At 42.9% G+C, this 13,601-nt stretch overlaps 2 protein-coding genes across 11 annotated transcripts in view; both read right to left on the reverse strand.

The window, feature by feature from the left end:
- Positions 1-2,043, reverse strand: part of LOC308573981 (disintegrin and metalloproteinase domain-containing protein 2-like) — a 55,453-nt gene extending 53,410 nt beyond the window's left edge. The window contains exons 1-3 of one of the 3 annotated variants that reach the window (XM_081171420.1): positions 1,716-2,043; positions 1,086-1,153; positions 102-163 (exon numbers count right to left, since the gene is read on the reverse strand). In XM_081171420.1, coding sequence (XP_081027546.1) covers positions 102-163; positions 1,086-1,153; positions 1,716-1,773 — 188 coding nt within the window. In that variant the 5' untranslated portion in view covers positions 1,774-2,043. Of the gene's footprint in view, positions 1-101; positions 164-1,085; positions 1,154-1,274; positions 1,467-1,715 lie in introns of those variants that run through there. The other 2 variants (XM_081171419.1, XM_081171418.1) reach the window with 2 other exon arrangements.
- A 1,599-nt stretch (positions 2,044-3,642) lies between these two features.
- Positions 3,643-13,601, reverse strand: part of LOC308573980 (disintegrin and metalloproteinase domain-containing protein 2-like) — a 122,132-nt gene continuing 112,173 nt past the window's right edge. For 5 of the 8 annotated variants that reach the window (XM_081171415.1, XM_081171411.1, XM_081171409.1 and 2 more), the window contains 3 exons: positions 10,943-10,987; positions 9,327-9,411; positions 3,643-3,745 (listed from right to left, as the gene is read on the reverse strand). In XM_081171415.1, coding sequence (XP_081027541.1) covers positions 3,677-3,745; positions 9,327-9,411; positions 10,943-10,987 — 199 coding nt within the window. In that variant the 3' untranslated portion in view covers positions 3,643-3,676. Of the gene's footprint in view, positions 3,746-9,326; positions 9,412-9,988; positions 10,270-10,502; positions 10,839-10,942; positions 10,988-13,601 lie in introns of those variants that run through there. The other 3 variants (XM_081171413.1, XM_081171414.1, XM_081171410.1) reach the window with 3 other exon arrangements.

Consider the following 13,601-nt stretch of genomic DNA (forward strand, 5'->3'; position numbering starts at 1 on the left):
AGCTTTCCAGGAAATCTTTCTAGACACTACCAGGATTTATTAAAAAAGATTGCAATGTCTTATAGAATGGGCGGCAAATCCCAGTTATTTATTCTACTCACTGTTGCTTCAGATGAATGATATATGGCTTTCCATTTATATCAATATCAAAGGTCATCCTTTCCTGCAATAGGCAAAGGGTTAATCATGCTATAGTTTTTATTTTGTTTACACATTAAACTCCAGCCTACGCAAAGAATTTGTGCACACTCCCCATGGTACAGATGGTAAAAAGTGGTACAGATGAAGAACAGATTTTAACAAATGGCTTGCTGCCACTGCAAGCTAGAGTCATTTCAATCATGAAGCTCAGTACAGAAATTTAAATTAATAATAGTAATAATGGCTTTAGCTGGAAGTGGGATTAGAACAGTGGTTCCCACGCAGCGCTTTACAATGCTACAAATGGGATCCACAGCAAAATGTTGCAGCATATGTCCACCCCTAAGAGGAGTGCTCCTGTTCCTGTCTCTAGGCTACCTGCAAGAGGAAGCTTGTTCACATTAGTGGGGGAACTTTTTTCTTGCCCTCCCCCGCTTCCCCAAACATAAGCATTTATCTTTATGGGATGATGTGGGAGTTGGCTTAGTTCTGCACAATGTGGCAGTAAAAAGGACAAGGATGGGGCAAAGTTCTCCAGGAACTCTACACGTTTGCGCAGTCTCAGTAAGCCATAGCTTCACTAACTGCCTCGTACAAACCAACTTGTCTGCTGCTGCTCAAATTAACATTGTTGGTTTTAAAAGTTAGCATTTTTTTTAAAAAAAAAAACTTTTAATTTAGGGCTGCCATACAGCCAGATTTTCCCAGACATTAACAAGATTTCAAAGGCGAAATTGTCATCCAGGGGGAATTTCCGAAAGGTGGTGCTTTGTCCTGGATCTTAACGCAGGTCTAATGAAAAATTGAGGTCAATAATTTTGGGGTCAACAACTTTCGGGATGTCCTGGTTTTTACTTTTTGAAATATGGCAACCCTAAAAGCAAACAGCCTTGACAGGGCAGTCTGGAATGAAAGGTCAGGTAGAACATAATCAAACACAATACCGTATTTCCAGTGACGTAAGATGGGATCCTCTGAGGAACAGTCACTTGGAGGAATGTTCGCTGAGACCCTAGACAGAAGAGACCCTTCTATAGCCATTTATCCGTGAATACACTGCACTTAGATAAGCTCTGGGTGGGCACTACAGGGAAATCATTTTGCAAGAATTTTCAGCCCCCTCAACCAATTACCGTTTTTCAGCATATATGGCATGGAGCCATGACAGCTAAGGTGGCAGATTTGAATGTATGTCCGTCCGTCCGTATGTATGTAACTACACATTTGCAGTGTAGCTGTGACTTTTTCAAGGGCAGGGGTTTAGGGGCCAAGGAAGGCGGCCTTCGTGCCCCTCAGCCTCATCCTGCAGCCAAGAGGCGCCGCCCCCGGAGCAGCTTCTTCCTCGGCTGCTGCGCTCGTGCGGGGCCGCAGCTCCCCCGCGCCGGGTCAGGCCTGGCCTGGGGAGCAGAGCAGCAGAGGGGGCAGCAGCGCGACCGCCCCCCGCTCGGCCCCCGCAGCGCTTCCCGGCCCTCTCGGGCAATGCGCACGGATGGCGCCTGGATACGGAGAGAAACGGCGGCGGCCCCTCCGAGGAGCCAGGAAGAAAGGCGGGGCCCCGGGGGCAGCAGGCTCACCCAGCGCAGAAACCAGGCACACGCTGCGCAGCGCCAGCAACAGGCCAAGCAGCGCCATGGCGCCCCTCGCTCGACCCGCAGCCGCCGGCGACCAGTAACGGGCGCCGAGGAACTCGAAGGCGGGGCCCGGGAGAAGGGCGCGCTGGCGCCGCCGCGGGCCAACGGCTGCCGGGCGGGGCGGAGACGCGCGAGGGGCCACGTTGCGGGCTGCCTTGGCCGAGGCGCCGGGGCTGGGAGAGGGGTGGGGCGCGCGCAAAAGGGGCTCGGTTCTCGCCAACGTGCCCCCTTCCTGCTGCTTTTGCGGATTGGGCAAGAACCGCTCATCCTGAGCCGGCGTTTGGATTCATCAAAATGTCTATAAACAAGTTTGAAAAAGCCATGATTTCTAATATATGAGCGTGGTGCAGTCGAGCACGAGGCTCTTAATCCCAGGGTCGTGGGCTCAAGCCCCACATTGGGCAAGATTCCTGTGTTGCAGGGGATGGACTAGAAGAGCCTTGCGGTCCCTTCCAACTCTGAGCATGGGAAATGAGGGGCAGATGGAGCTCAACAACCTGGGAGGGTATGTAGGAGAAGGAAAACTGATCTGAAATCTCTGCTGCCTTGCAAGTCATCATGGGGAAGAGAATGCTCAGGAGAAACCCCACACAAATCTCTGAAACAGATGGCACCTTGCAGTGGCGTAGCGTGGGTTGTCAGCACCCGGGGCAAGGCAAGTAATTTGCGCCCCCTAGCCCGTGGATTTGCGCCCCCTAACCCTAACCCCCAGATGTTGCGCCCGGTGCGGCCGGCCCCCCCTGCACCCCCCACGCTACGCCACTGGCACCTTGTACACCTCCGTCCGGCAACTCCTGCAGCCAAGCTGGTGCTTTCCTTTGGACCCCATCAGCGAGGCCAAGAGGGGGACCCTGCCATCTGGGCAGCCCAGGCTTGTGCCTTGGCGTGGTCACTTTGGTGCTTGCCAGTGCAGCTGTTTGACTTGTCGTTTCCACAGACATCAGGCTGGTGGCTGTGGGTAACGGGAGGCCTGACTAGAGGGAACCCAGAACGGGGAACCTCAGGCTCCAGGTCACATGCGGCCTTCTAGATCTGAGCGTCTTCCCAGGCCGCACCCCTCACCAGCCCTGCTTTGCCACCCTTTGTGTGTGTTTGCGCCAGGCTTCAATGTGTCCTCGAACCCAAATTACCAGGACAGGTACCAGAAAAGAGGAGCTGCCCTCAGTAAATTAGGTTGGATGGGTCATAAGATTTGCACTGCCATCCTACTCCTCTCCCAGAATCACCTAGTTTAGCAGTAGTGTGTAAGGCAACAAAATTTCATTCACAAACAAAAATTCATGTAAAGCTGGAAGAAGGGGATAAAGTAATTGTTTCATTTCTACTTCCCACACAGCTGGTAAGCCTAAGAGCTGGCGGGCGGGGGGGGGGGGCAACTTTAGCTGTGAAGAATGCTTGGATGTGTGCCTAAGAATACAAGCTTTGCTTTTAGGTAGAGCTTTGATGGGTAATTGACAGTACTTGCAGCAAAGCAAACCTTTCCCTTGTCACTGTAATCTGCATGATTAGGGGGAGCTTCATTTCTTAATATGTGCCATGAAAGAAAGCTGAGGGAGCAAATAGGATAGTAGGAAATAGCAGCCAGGGAGCAGGAGGCAAAAGTGCCTGTTACCCCCTTGCTCCCTCTGGCAGAAATCCCTGGCAGAATTGGCATCTATTTCCTCGAAGAGAGATTAGCTCACTGCTGGTTTTCGTTGCTTGGAGTTGGCAGATGAAGAGGCAGTAAAAGCAAGGAGGAAGGCAAAGAGGCTCTTGGAACAAGCAGTAAGCCCCTATTGGGGTGTAGGCCACAGCATGTGCCTGCTGATGCCGACCCATAATGAAGCCCCTGCATGCTGTATACAAATGCAAAGAAGGACCTGAAGAACCATTCACAGAATAATTTTCACCTGTTTATTAAACAGCTACAAGTCATATAAACAGCAGGAGCCTGACCCAGGTCTGGTCACATCGTGTCTTCTTGGTTGCTGAAGCTACTCACATGCCAGGGGCAGCAGGAGGGAGAGAGGAGAGAGGAGAGAAGACATGATGGAGCAATACAATAAGGAGAATCAGCAAAATTTAGCGCCACCCAGAAAGATGGAGAAGAGATTGGAAAAACATCCTTCTCCCACAGAAGCCTCTCCACTCCCTGCACAATCTTTGAAATTTCTGTACAATGGCTGGCCCAAGACACTCGGACTCCTAAGGCAAACCACAAACTGGCATCTCCTTCATCTACATCAGAACTGGGGGAATAAAGCTGTGCATTGGGGAAAAGAGTTGGAGGAAACCTGTTTGCCAAGAGGCCGCTGGGAAACACAGATCTGGCCTCCAAGGAGTAGTGTCACTGCCCCCACAGCAGCAGCAGGGGGTGATGTGTACCTTGGAGGCCAGATCTGCTGCCCCCATGAATCCTACTTTGTACCTTACCTATGAGAGGCAAGATCTAGTTTTGTGGGGCTTTGCCTGGAAGTGCTGCTGCTGTTATGAAACAGTTCCCCAAGCAATGTCTGTCACTGCTTTGTTCAGCCTTCACCAAGGTGGTGCCCACCAGATGTTTCAGACCACAACTCCCTTTAGCCTGGCATCAAACAGCCATGCTCACTAAGGCCAACAGGAGCTGCACATCTGGAGGGCACCACCCTGGTGAAGTCTGGCAGAGTTTTAGGTGTGCCATTTAACCTTGTTGAATTGATGAAACCACGTGAATTGAGAAAACAGTATCTAAACAATTAGAATGAATATTATCATATATATGCAGTTAAAATTGAGTAATGACGATTAATAATATACAGTGGTACCTTGGTTCTCAAACTTAATCTGTTCTGGAAGTCTGTTCCAAAACCAAAGCATTCCAAAACCAGGGCACACTTTCCCATAGAAAGTAATGCAAAGAGGATTAATCTGTTCTAAAAACAACCCCTAAAACAGCAGGTTAACATGAATTTTACTATCTAACAAGACCATTGATTCATAAAATGAAAGCAATAATCATTTGATTTAATCATTATGAAGTGTGTTGATTAAGGAATTTATAATAAGTATATTGACAAATCGTATTAACTAAGTTCTAGGACATAAAGGGTAACAAATCTCGATTCAGGATCTGAGATAGTAGGGAGGACAAGGAAAAATATTGATTGACAAATATTTTAAGAAGTTGGTAATCCAACTTAGATTAGAGTATTTAATAATACATAAACGCCAAATGCGGGAGGAATAATTGAACAAATACTTCCCAGAGCTCTCTGAATAGAAACAATACAGACCTGAGGGTATTTAAAGTACAAAAATATCAAAGGAACTTATTAAGACTGGGACAAAGCTTATATTCATGTGTATATAGAGAAGCAACTAAAATGACTTCCAAGAAATTACAGTGGCCTCTTCAGGAGCTCCAAGATGCCAATCAGTGGTGGAGTTAGATGCGAATGCTGATATAAGAGAGTTGGTTATTGGAATGAAAAAATCTGTTGATGATAAACTTGATTCCATGGGCAACAAGATTGAGCAAAATTCAAAATTAATAATGGACCTATCTGCACAGCTAAAAGATCTGAATATTAAAATTAGGGAGATAGAGAAAAGGGTCCAAGATTTGAAATCTAGAACTAATAAACAAGAGCAACTCTCGAAGGAAAAAAAACAATAAAATTTAAAATGAGAGTAAAGGGCTGAAAAAAGGCCAAGACGTTATAAATGATGAGGTAATAGAATTAAAGAGAATATAGGAGAAAATGTTAGATCAAATCGCAATTCTCGAGATGCACTAAAGGGAGCTTATTCTATGCTTTCAGGGGATCCCAGAGATGCAGAATGAAGACATTGAAACCAAACTGACAAAAGAATTAGCTAGATGGCTCGGAGTCCAAGAAGAAGAATTAATAATGGACATAGATAAGATCTTCAGAATAAAATCTGAAAGAACAAAGACGAATAAAGGATCAGGAACTGTATGGTCTTTTTTAATTCAAGACTACTGAAGGATAAAGTACTCCAGAAAAGGAAGTTGACAATAGATGAAAGGAATATAATAATTCATAAAGAAATATCAAGAAGACTCCTTTAAAAAGAGAAAATTACAAGACATTAACAGATGCTTTAAAAACCAACACAATAAGATACAAATGGGAATTCCTGGAGGGGATATTTAGGGAAGTTCTGGAGAAAATACAAGAGAGAACTGGGAGGAGAATTCATGCAGGAGAGAGAAGCGTTAGAAGCTACAGGAGAGGAGTAAAAGCAATTCTTATCAAGAGATACAATAAGATGTAACCCACTAGATTAAATCTATATTTATTCTATATATTTTTCTGAATCCAATTTGTAATTGTTATTTGATGAATTTGAACATTATCTCGTAGAATATCAATGGTTTAAATAATAAAAAGAAAAGGAATAAAACCCAACATATCCTAAAAAAGAACTGGGACATTATCTGTCTTCAGGAAACACATATAGCCAAGAAGCACAAGAGAGTTTTGGTAAATAAGAAACTAGGGGTAGAATTTATAGCTTCAGATTTACATAAAAGAGAGGAATCGTTATATACATAAACCCAAAATTAGAATCCAAATTAATATTTAAAGACAATGAAGGACGATTGCTGGGTGTGCAGTTAACAAGAGGCAAAGAAAAATTAATACTGGTGGGTGTGTACTTTCCAAATGGAAACAAATCAAAATACGTTAAAAAACTAGAGGAAAGATTATTGGAACATAACAATGAGGACATGATTCTTATGGGAGATTTTAATGGGGTCACTTTGTTGAACCTTGATAGAACAGAAAGAGAGAAAACATCTAAGGAAGGAAAATTCCCAATTTTCCTCCCAAATGGTTGAAGATCTGAACTTAGTAGATGCTTGGAGAAATAAACATACAAATGAAAGACAGTATACATTCTATTCCAAAGCTAAAAAATCTGCAGGTCGAATAGATGGAATATGGATATTGAATAGTTTAATGACACTAATTAAAAAAACAGAGATTCAACCCAAATCCATTTCAGACCATAGAAATCCATTTCAGACCATAGAGAATCTATTGGTGAACAATCCAAAAAACAAAACCGCAAACCAAAATATTAAAATATTGCAATCCCAACTATCAATATTCTTAAATGATGAAATAGAGAATAACATCAAATGGATGAAACAAAAGAATTTTGAATTTGCTAACAGACAAGGCAAACTGTTTGCGTGGTAATTAAAAAAGAAACAAAGAGAAAAACAAATTGATAAGATAGTAGAAGACGGTAGCGTAATCGACAAACAGGAAGAAATAAATAATTGCTTTTAAAGATATTTCAGGAAGTTATATAAGATAGGAACGGAAGGAGAACATGACATAGTGAAATACAAGGGAAAGAAATTCCCAAAATAGCACAAGAGAAACTTGAACAATGAAACTCGCCAATTACCAGGAAGGAGATACACCAGGCAATCTCGAGTTCTAAGCTGGGCAAATCCCCAGGCCCAGATGGACTTCCTGTAATCCATTACAAAAAAAAAAAAGGAAGAGATTATAGCCCCCCCCCCCACTCATGAATAAAATAATACAAGCTAGGAAATGCTAGTCAACACCTAGAAGGCTATCAATAACCTTTCTTGGAAATTTCTAAGGAAAGTGATTGACCTATTCACAACGGGAGAGTGATTTACCTCGGCTATAAAGGCCATATATGAGAAACAGAAAGCAAATCTAATGATCAATGATGGGAAAACAGAATACATTCCAACAGAAAAAGGCACAAGGCAAAGCTGCCCACCCACTCTCTCCTCTACTTTTTGTATTAACCCTAGAAATATTAAATTTGGAACTGAGGAAAGAAGAAGAAATTAAAGGGATATCTTTAGGTCAAAAGACTATCAAATTGAAAGCTTTTGCAGATGATTTAATTTTAACAGTAGAAAACCCGGAAACGAGTATTCCCAAAGCGTTGGAAAAGATAACAGAATTCGGAGAGGTCTCTAGCTTCAAACTTAACAGATCAAAAACAAAGCTTATGGTTAAAAATATACAGGAGCAAGAGAAAAAGGAATTGCAGGAAAAAAACAGGGTTGTCGATAGTGAGGAAAAACAAAATATTTGGGAATTGACATTTTTGATGACAATTATAAAAAAACCTGGAATGAATTATTATTTTTTTGGTAGAAATTTGGGCTAGACTGAAATTATCATTTTGGGGAAGAATCTCAGTAATAAAAATGAATATACTCCCCAAAATGCTCTTTCTTTTTCAAATGATGTCGATTATAGCGAAAACAGAATGCATTGAAGAATGGAGGTAAGATCTGACAAGGTTCATTTGGCAGGGTAAGAAACCTCGTATTAAATACAAATTACTGACAGACAGGAAAGAAAGAAAGAAAGAAAGAAAGAAAGAAAGAAAGAAAGAAAGAAAGGGGTTTCCACTACCAAAATTAAAAATCTTTTATCAGGCAGTGTTTAATTTGGATGAGGGATTGGATTCTACTAGAGAAAACAGATATTTTGGATTTGCAGAGTGTCAACAACAGATTTGGGTTGCATGGCTACCTTGGTTATAAGAAGGTAAAAGCTCACAAGAGTGTTCACCAACCATATTGTAAGGAATGCATTATATCAACCACTAATAGAACCAAAAACACCATGTTGGTTGTCCCCATTAGAGGCATTCACAGTTAAAAAATTAAACATGCAAAGCAATTGGGCAACATATAGCCAATTATTAAAAGAAGACCAAGGACACCTGAAGTTAAAATCATTTGAGGAGATAAGACATTATCTTCCTGACTGGCTCCAGTTCCATCAGTTAAATAACGTATTTAATGTGGATAAAAAACAGGATTTGAGAAAGAAGAATCTAAATTACAAAAATACTATCAAAAAGCAATAAGAAATTATTATCTAAAACCTATGATTTGCTGTTTCTTTTCTTATTTTCTTTTGAATTTTTTGTTTATAGCAGCCAGACTAGTACTGGCAAAAAATTGGAAAGGAGATACTATCCCCACAAAAGAAGATTGGTTAAATAAACTATGTGATTCTGTAGAACTGGCAAAGTTAGCAGCTGCCATAACACACCAGACAAATCAGAAACAAAGGAGTGAATGGTAAATGTTTTGAAGACTATAAGAAAAAACACTGGTCTAAGGATAACATGTTAATATGCATAGATTAAGTATGTAAAAGCTGAAATAGATAGAATAGATATACTAGGAATATCAGGGACAAGATATAAAAGATGCAATGGTAAAAAGACTGAAAAAATAAAGAATGTTGAGTTTTTTTGGGGGGGAAGCCACAGGGGGGGATTTGTATATATGTTTTTGTTTTGTTTATTTTATTTTTTATGTTAATTTTTATTTTTTGTGTTTTTTAAGCAAGAAAACAAAAAGAAAAGAAAGCAATAATCAATGTACTGCAGTCACACAATCAATCAGTAGCTGAACTGGGTTCCACATAGTCACAAAAACAAAAAGATCCGCAAAAACACAAAATAAATAGCAGAAACAGACAGACCTCAGCGTAACACTCAAAACGGAGCATCTTTGGTTTCCGAAAAATGTTTGCAATCCGGAACACTTACTTCCGGGTTTGCAGTGTTTGGGTTCCAAGTTGTTTGAGTACCAAGGCGTCTGAGAACCAAGGTACCACTGTAAGAATGTATAATGCTGTAAACAAAAAATTCAAAAGAAAATAAGAAAAGAAACAGCAAACATCACTGCAATTAATAGGACAGTATTTAATGAGTTTTTTGTTTGTATTTGTAGTATTTATATATTTATGATCTATAATTTAAGGAGACTCATAGTCATATACAGTGGTACCTTGGGTTAAGTACTTAATTCGTTCCGGAGGTCTGTTCTTAACCTGAAACTGTTCTTAACCTGAAGCACCACTTTAGCTAATGGGGCCTCCTGCTGCCACTGCGCCGCCAGAACACAATTTCTGTTCTCATCCTGAAGCAAAGTTCTTAACCTGAAGCACTATTTCTGGGTTAGCGGAGTCTGTAACCTGAAGCGTAGGTAACCTGAAGCGTATGTAACCTGAGGTACCACTGTATTCCCACAGAATAGCAAAAGTCATGAACATTTTTTAAAAATTCTTTGGAATCCTGCCTGACAGTCCCCTCCAGGAGACAAACAAAATTCCTCCTTGTTTAGAAAGACTTTGGGTTGTGCGACTGATTCCTACATGCGGTATGATCCATCCCAACTCATGTTCCATGTCAACCACAAGTGAACCCACCTCTTTGGGTTGCTTTGGCTGACTGGCTCAACCTTGGTGTGGCACAAACTCTCATCTTCTGCATCACAATCCTTCACTCAGTGCAGTGATCAACTGGAGGCTGATGGCTGTTCTGGGGTGTCTGTGACTCTGCCTGTTGCATCTTACACTCTTGGCCTTGGAGAACCTTGGGTGTGCCCTGAACCTTTGTCTCGGCTTAGGACGAATGTGAGTGCTCTTTGAAGGCCCCCTAAGCCCAGAGCTATATGGGTGCTGTGTTGTGGGGGTTCTCCTGTGTTGTGCTAAAAGAACAACAGCTGTGAGTTCAAGCAGTCTGGCTTCTAGGGGTGCCTGGAGACTAGCAGTAGAGGGCTGACTGCTGGCTGTGCCACTGAATCTGCCATTGGGGACAATGATGCACATTGTGTGTCTGATGATGCAGTGGGTGTGCTAGGAGCAGGACTTCTTCATTATGAGTCCATTGGCTGCATGTGGGTGCAGCCTGTGGGTATCCTTGCTGGTGGAATCTAGGAATAGTAGGCTTTGATGGTTTTCCAGGAATGCTGTGTCTGTGACTATTAAGCTGACTTCTAATTTTTGGACTGGTGTGTTTTCCCCTCCCAGGTAGAGTGAGACTGAATAGGAGATATGACAGTTATTTCGCTGGCAGAGCAGCAGAATCACTCTCCGGCCACCCCCATGCACACCCCCTGAGTAAAAGACTGCTCTGCCCATGTTTGTTTTCATGGTCTTATTTTACTGTGTGTTCCCTTGAGGCTCCTTGGAAGGAAAGGTAATAAGCAGATTTTGCAGATAAACCCAGCCCATCCTTAAATGGTGGGAAAAACTAGACAATTTAATCCATGTTTCACTATCACAAAGGGAGAAAATAAATTAGGGAGTGATCCTTTTCTAGACTGCAGCCAGCTCTGGAAGGAAAATTAATCAATATACTTTAAGTTAGTTGAAGCTTACCTTGTTTTGTCTGACATGCTATATTCATCAGATCTAGTATAAGATCTAAAATGTAATGAGAATTAAGATTACTTAACCTTAATTACATACAGATAAACATACCTCAGTTTTGTCATGGAGTTAGCTTTACTATAATGTCTGAAAGTTAATTATAATTATATATACTAGGGTGGGCAACCTATGACCCTTCAGAGGTTGCTGGACTACACCTCCCATCTTTCCTGACCACTAGCCACCATGGGTTGTTGAGGTACAACAGCACCTGGAGGGTCACAGGTTTCCTATCCTTGCTTTTCTTTCTTTTGTTGTTGGACATCATCTCCCTCCAGTATGGCCAAACACACCTGGAGGGATACAGCCCCCCTTCCCTGATATATACTAACAGCAAACTCCTATCTTGCAGGGCAGCAGTTGAAGAAGGAGCAAAAAGGGTTTTTCTTGTGTGTGTGTGTGTTTCTTTGTGGCTGATTAGCTGCTCTCCCTGTGCAAAGGTCAGAGGGGGCAGGGTTTCTGTTGAGGCAGGTGATTAGCTGTGGGAGGAGCTTATCAGAGCTTGCAGGGCAGTGGCGCGCGCAGTTTTAATTCATCTTTTAGATTTAGGGAAGCTAGTCTCAAACGTTTGTTGGGGGAGACCTAGGTTTTTTGTGTGGGGAGTTATTTGTCCTGTCTTCACACTTTTTATGATGGAGGACCTCTGTAGCCACCCCCAACGACACATTCTCAAGATGGAGGGGGATGGAACAGCTGCAGTCGCCTGTGGTTCCTGCGCAATGTTTTCCATCTTGCCAAAGGTTGCAGGCAGCTTTACCTGCAGCAATTGCATGTTGATTGCCCTCTTAAAAGACAAAGTCCAGCAACTGGAGGAACGTGTAGCTACGCTCCAAAGAATTAGAGAGCTGGAGCTCTTCTTGGAAGCAACACAGCACACCGTCTCCACCAAGGAGGAGACAGGGGACTCCCCTGAGAAGGAGGCTAGTTCACCAACACAGGAGCCAGATATATGGAGAAACGTGACTCAAAGAAGTAGGAGGCCCAGGATTCGCTCTGATTGTTTAGAAATACACAATCGCTTTGAGGTCCTCTCCCCTAGCATGGAAGACGAAGAGCAGACTCCATTTGAGGATCTCTCCCTCATTAAAGTCGATCAGGTATATGAAGACGAGCAGCAAAGTCAGTCCTCAGGGAATGTGCAGGCGACCTTGGAACGGACAGCTCACGGAAGAACCCTGACCAAACCTAAGATGAGGCGTGTAGTGGTGATAGGGGATTCCCTACTGAGGGGAACAGAGGCAGTGATCTGTGGGCCTGACAAGATGTCTCGGGAAGTGTGCTGTCTCCCCGGGGCTAAGATCCAAGATGTAACTGAGCAAGGAATCATAAAACCCACTGACAAATACCCCTTCCTCTTGGTTCATGTGGGAACCAATGACACTGCAAGCAATAGCCTCCAGAAGATCAAAAGAGACTACGAGGCTCTGGGCAGGAAATTGAAGCAATTAAATGCACAAATTGTCATCTCATCTGTCCTCCCAGTTGAACGACGTGGCCCAGGGAGAGAGGGAAAAATAGTGGAAGTGAACAGCTGGCTTCGCAAATGGTGTAAACAGGAACGGTTTGGATTCCTAGATCACAGACTGCAGTTTCTTGAAGATGGACTTCTGGCAAGCGATGGGCTGCACCTCACAACGGTTGGGAGAAATGTTTTTGCCAAAAATCTCTGACTAATGTGGAGGAGGGAGACAGAGCTCCTGAAGGTAGGAGTCTATCAATTGATGAAGATGATCATCCAAATGTCATAGACCAAATGGAGCAAACAGCACACAGACCTAGTGCTGGGAGGAAAAAATCCTTAAATAAGAGACACGGAGGAATGATTAATGGACTTCAATGTCTGTACACTAATGCACAAAGCATGGGAAATAAACAAGATGAGCTTGAGCTCTTGGTACAGCAAACTAAATATGACATAATAGGCATCACTGAAACCTGGTGGGATAAGTCCCACGATTGGAATGTAATAATGGGGGGATACAATCTATTTCAGAGAAACAGACCAGACAAGAAAGGAGGAGGAGTGGCGTTATATGTCAGGGATGTGTATACCTGTGAAGAGATCCAAGATTTAGAACCTCAAAGCCAAAGTGAGAGCATTTGGGTCAAAATTAAGGGAGAGAAGAATAACAGAGACCTCAGTGTGGGAGTTTACTATAGATCCCCAAGCCAAACGGAGGAAATAGATGACGCCTTCCTGGAACAGATGGCCAAGCATGCAAAAGGAAAGGAGATAGTAGTAATGGGGGACTTCAATTACCCGGATATTTGTTGGATGTCAAACTCAGCCAAGAGCATAAGGTCAAACAGATTCCTCACTGGCCTTGCAGACAACTTCATTGTCCAGAAAGTGGGAGAAGCAACAAGAGGAACAGCCATTTTAGATCTGGTCCTAACCAATGTTGATGACCTGGTTAGTGGGGTAGAAGGGGAAGGATCTGAAGTTTACTATACAGCGGAAAGGAGCAGCCAAGCATACTAGGACTCAATTTCTTGACTTTTAGGCAGTAATACTAAAAGGAAAGGGAGTTCATGATGGCTGGGAGTTTGTTAAGAGGGAGATAGTAAAAGCACAACGTCAGGCAATACCAATGAGACGGAAACATGG

Source organism: Podarcis bocagei (assembly GCF_964188305.1).
Source record: "Podarcis bocagei genome assembly, chromosome: 15".
Classification (NCBI taxonomy): domain Eukaryota; kingdom Metazoa; phylum Chordata; class Lepidosauria; order Squamata; family Lacertidae; genus Podarcis; species Podarcis bocagei.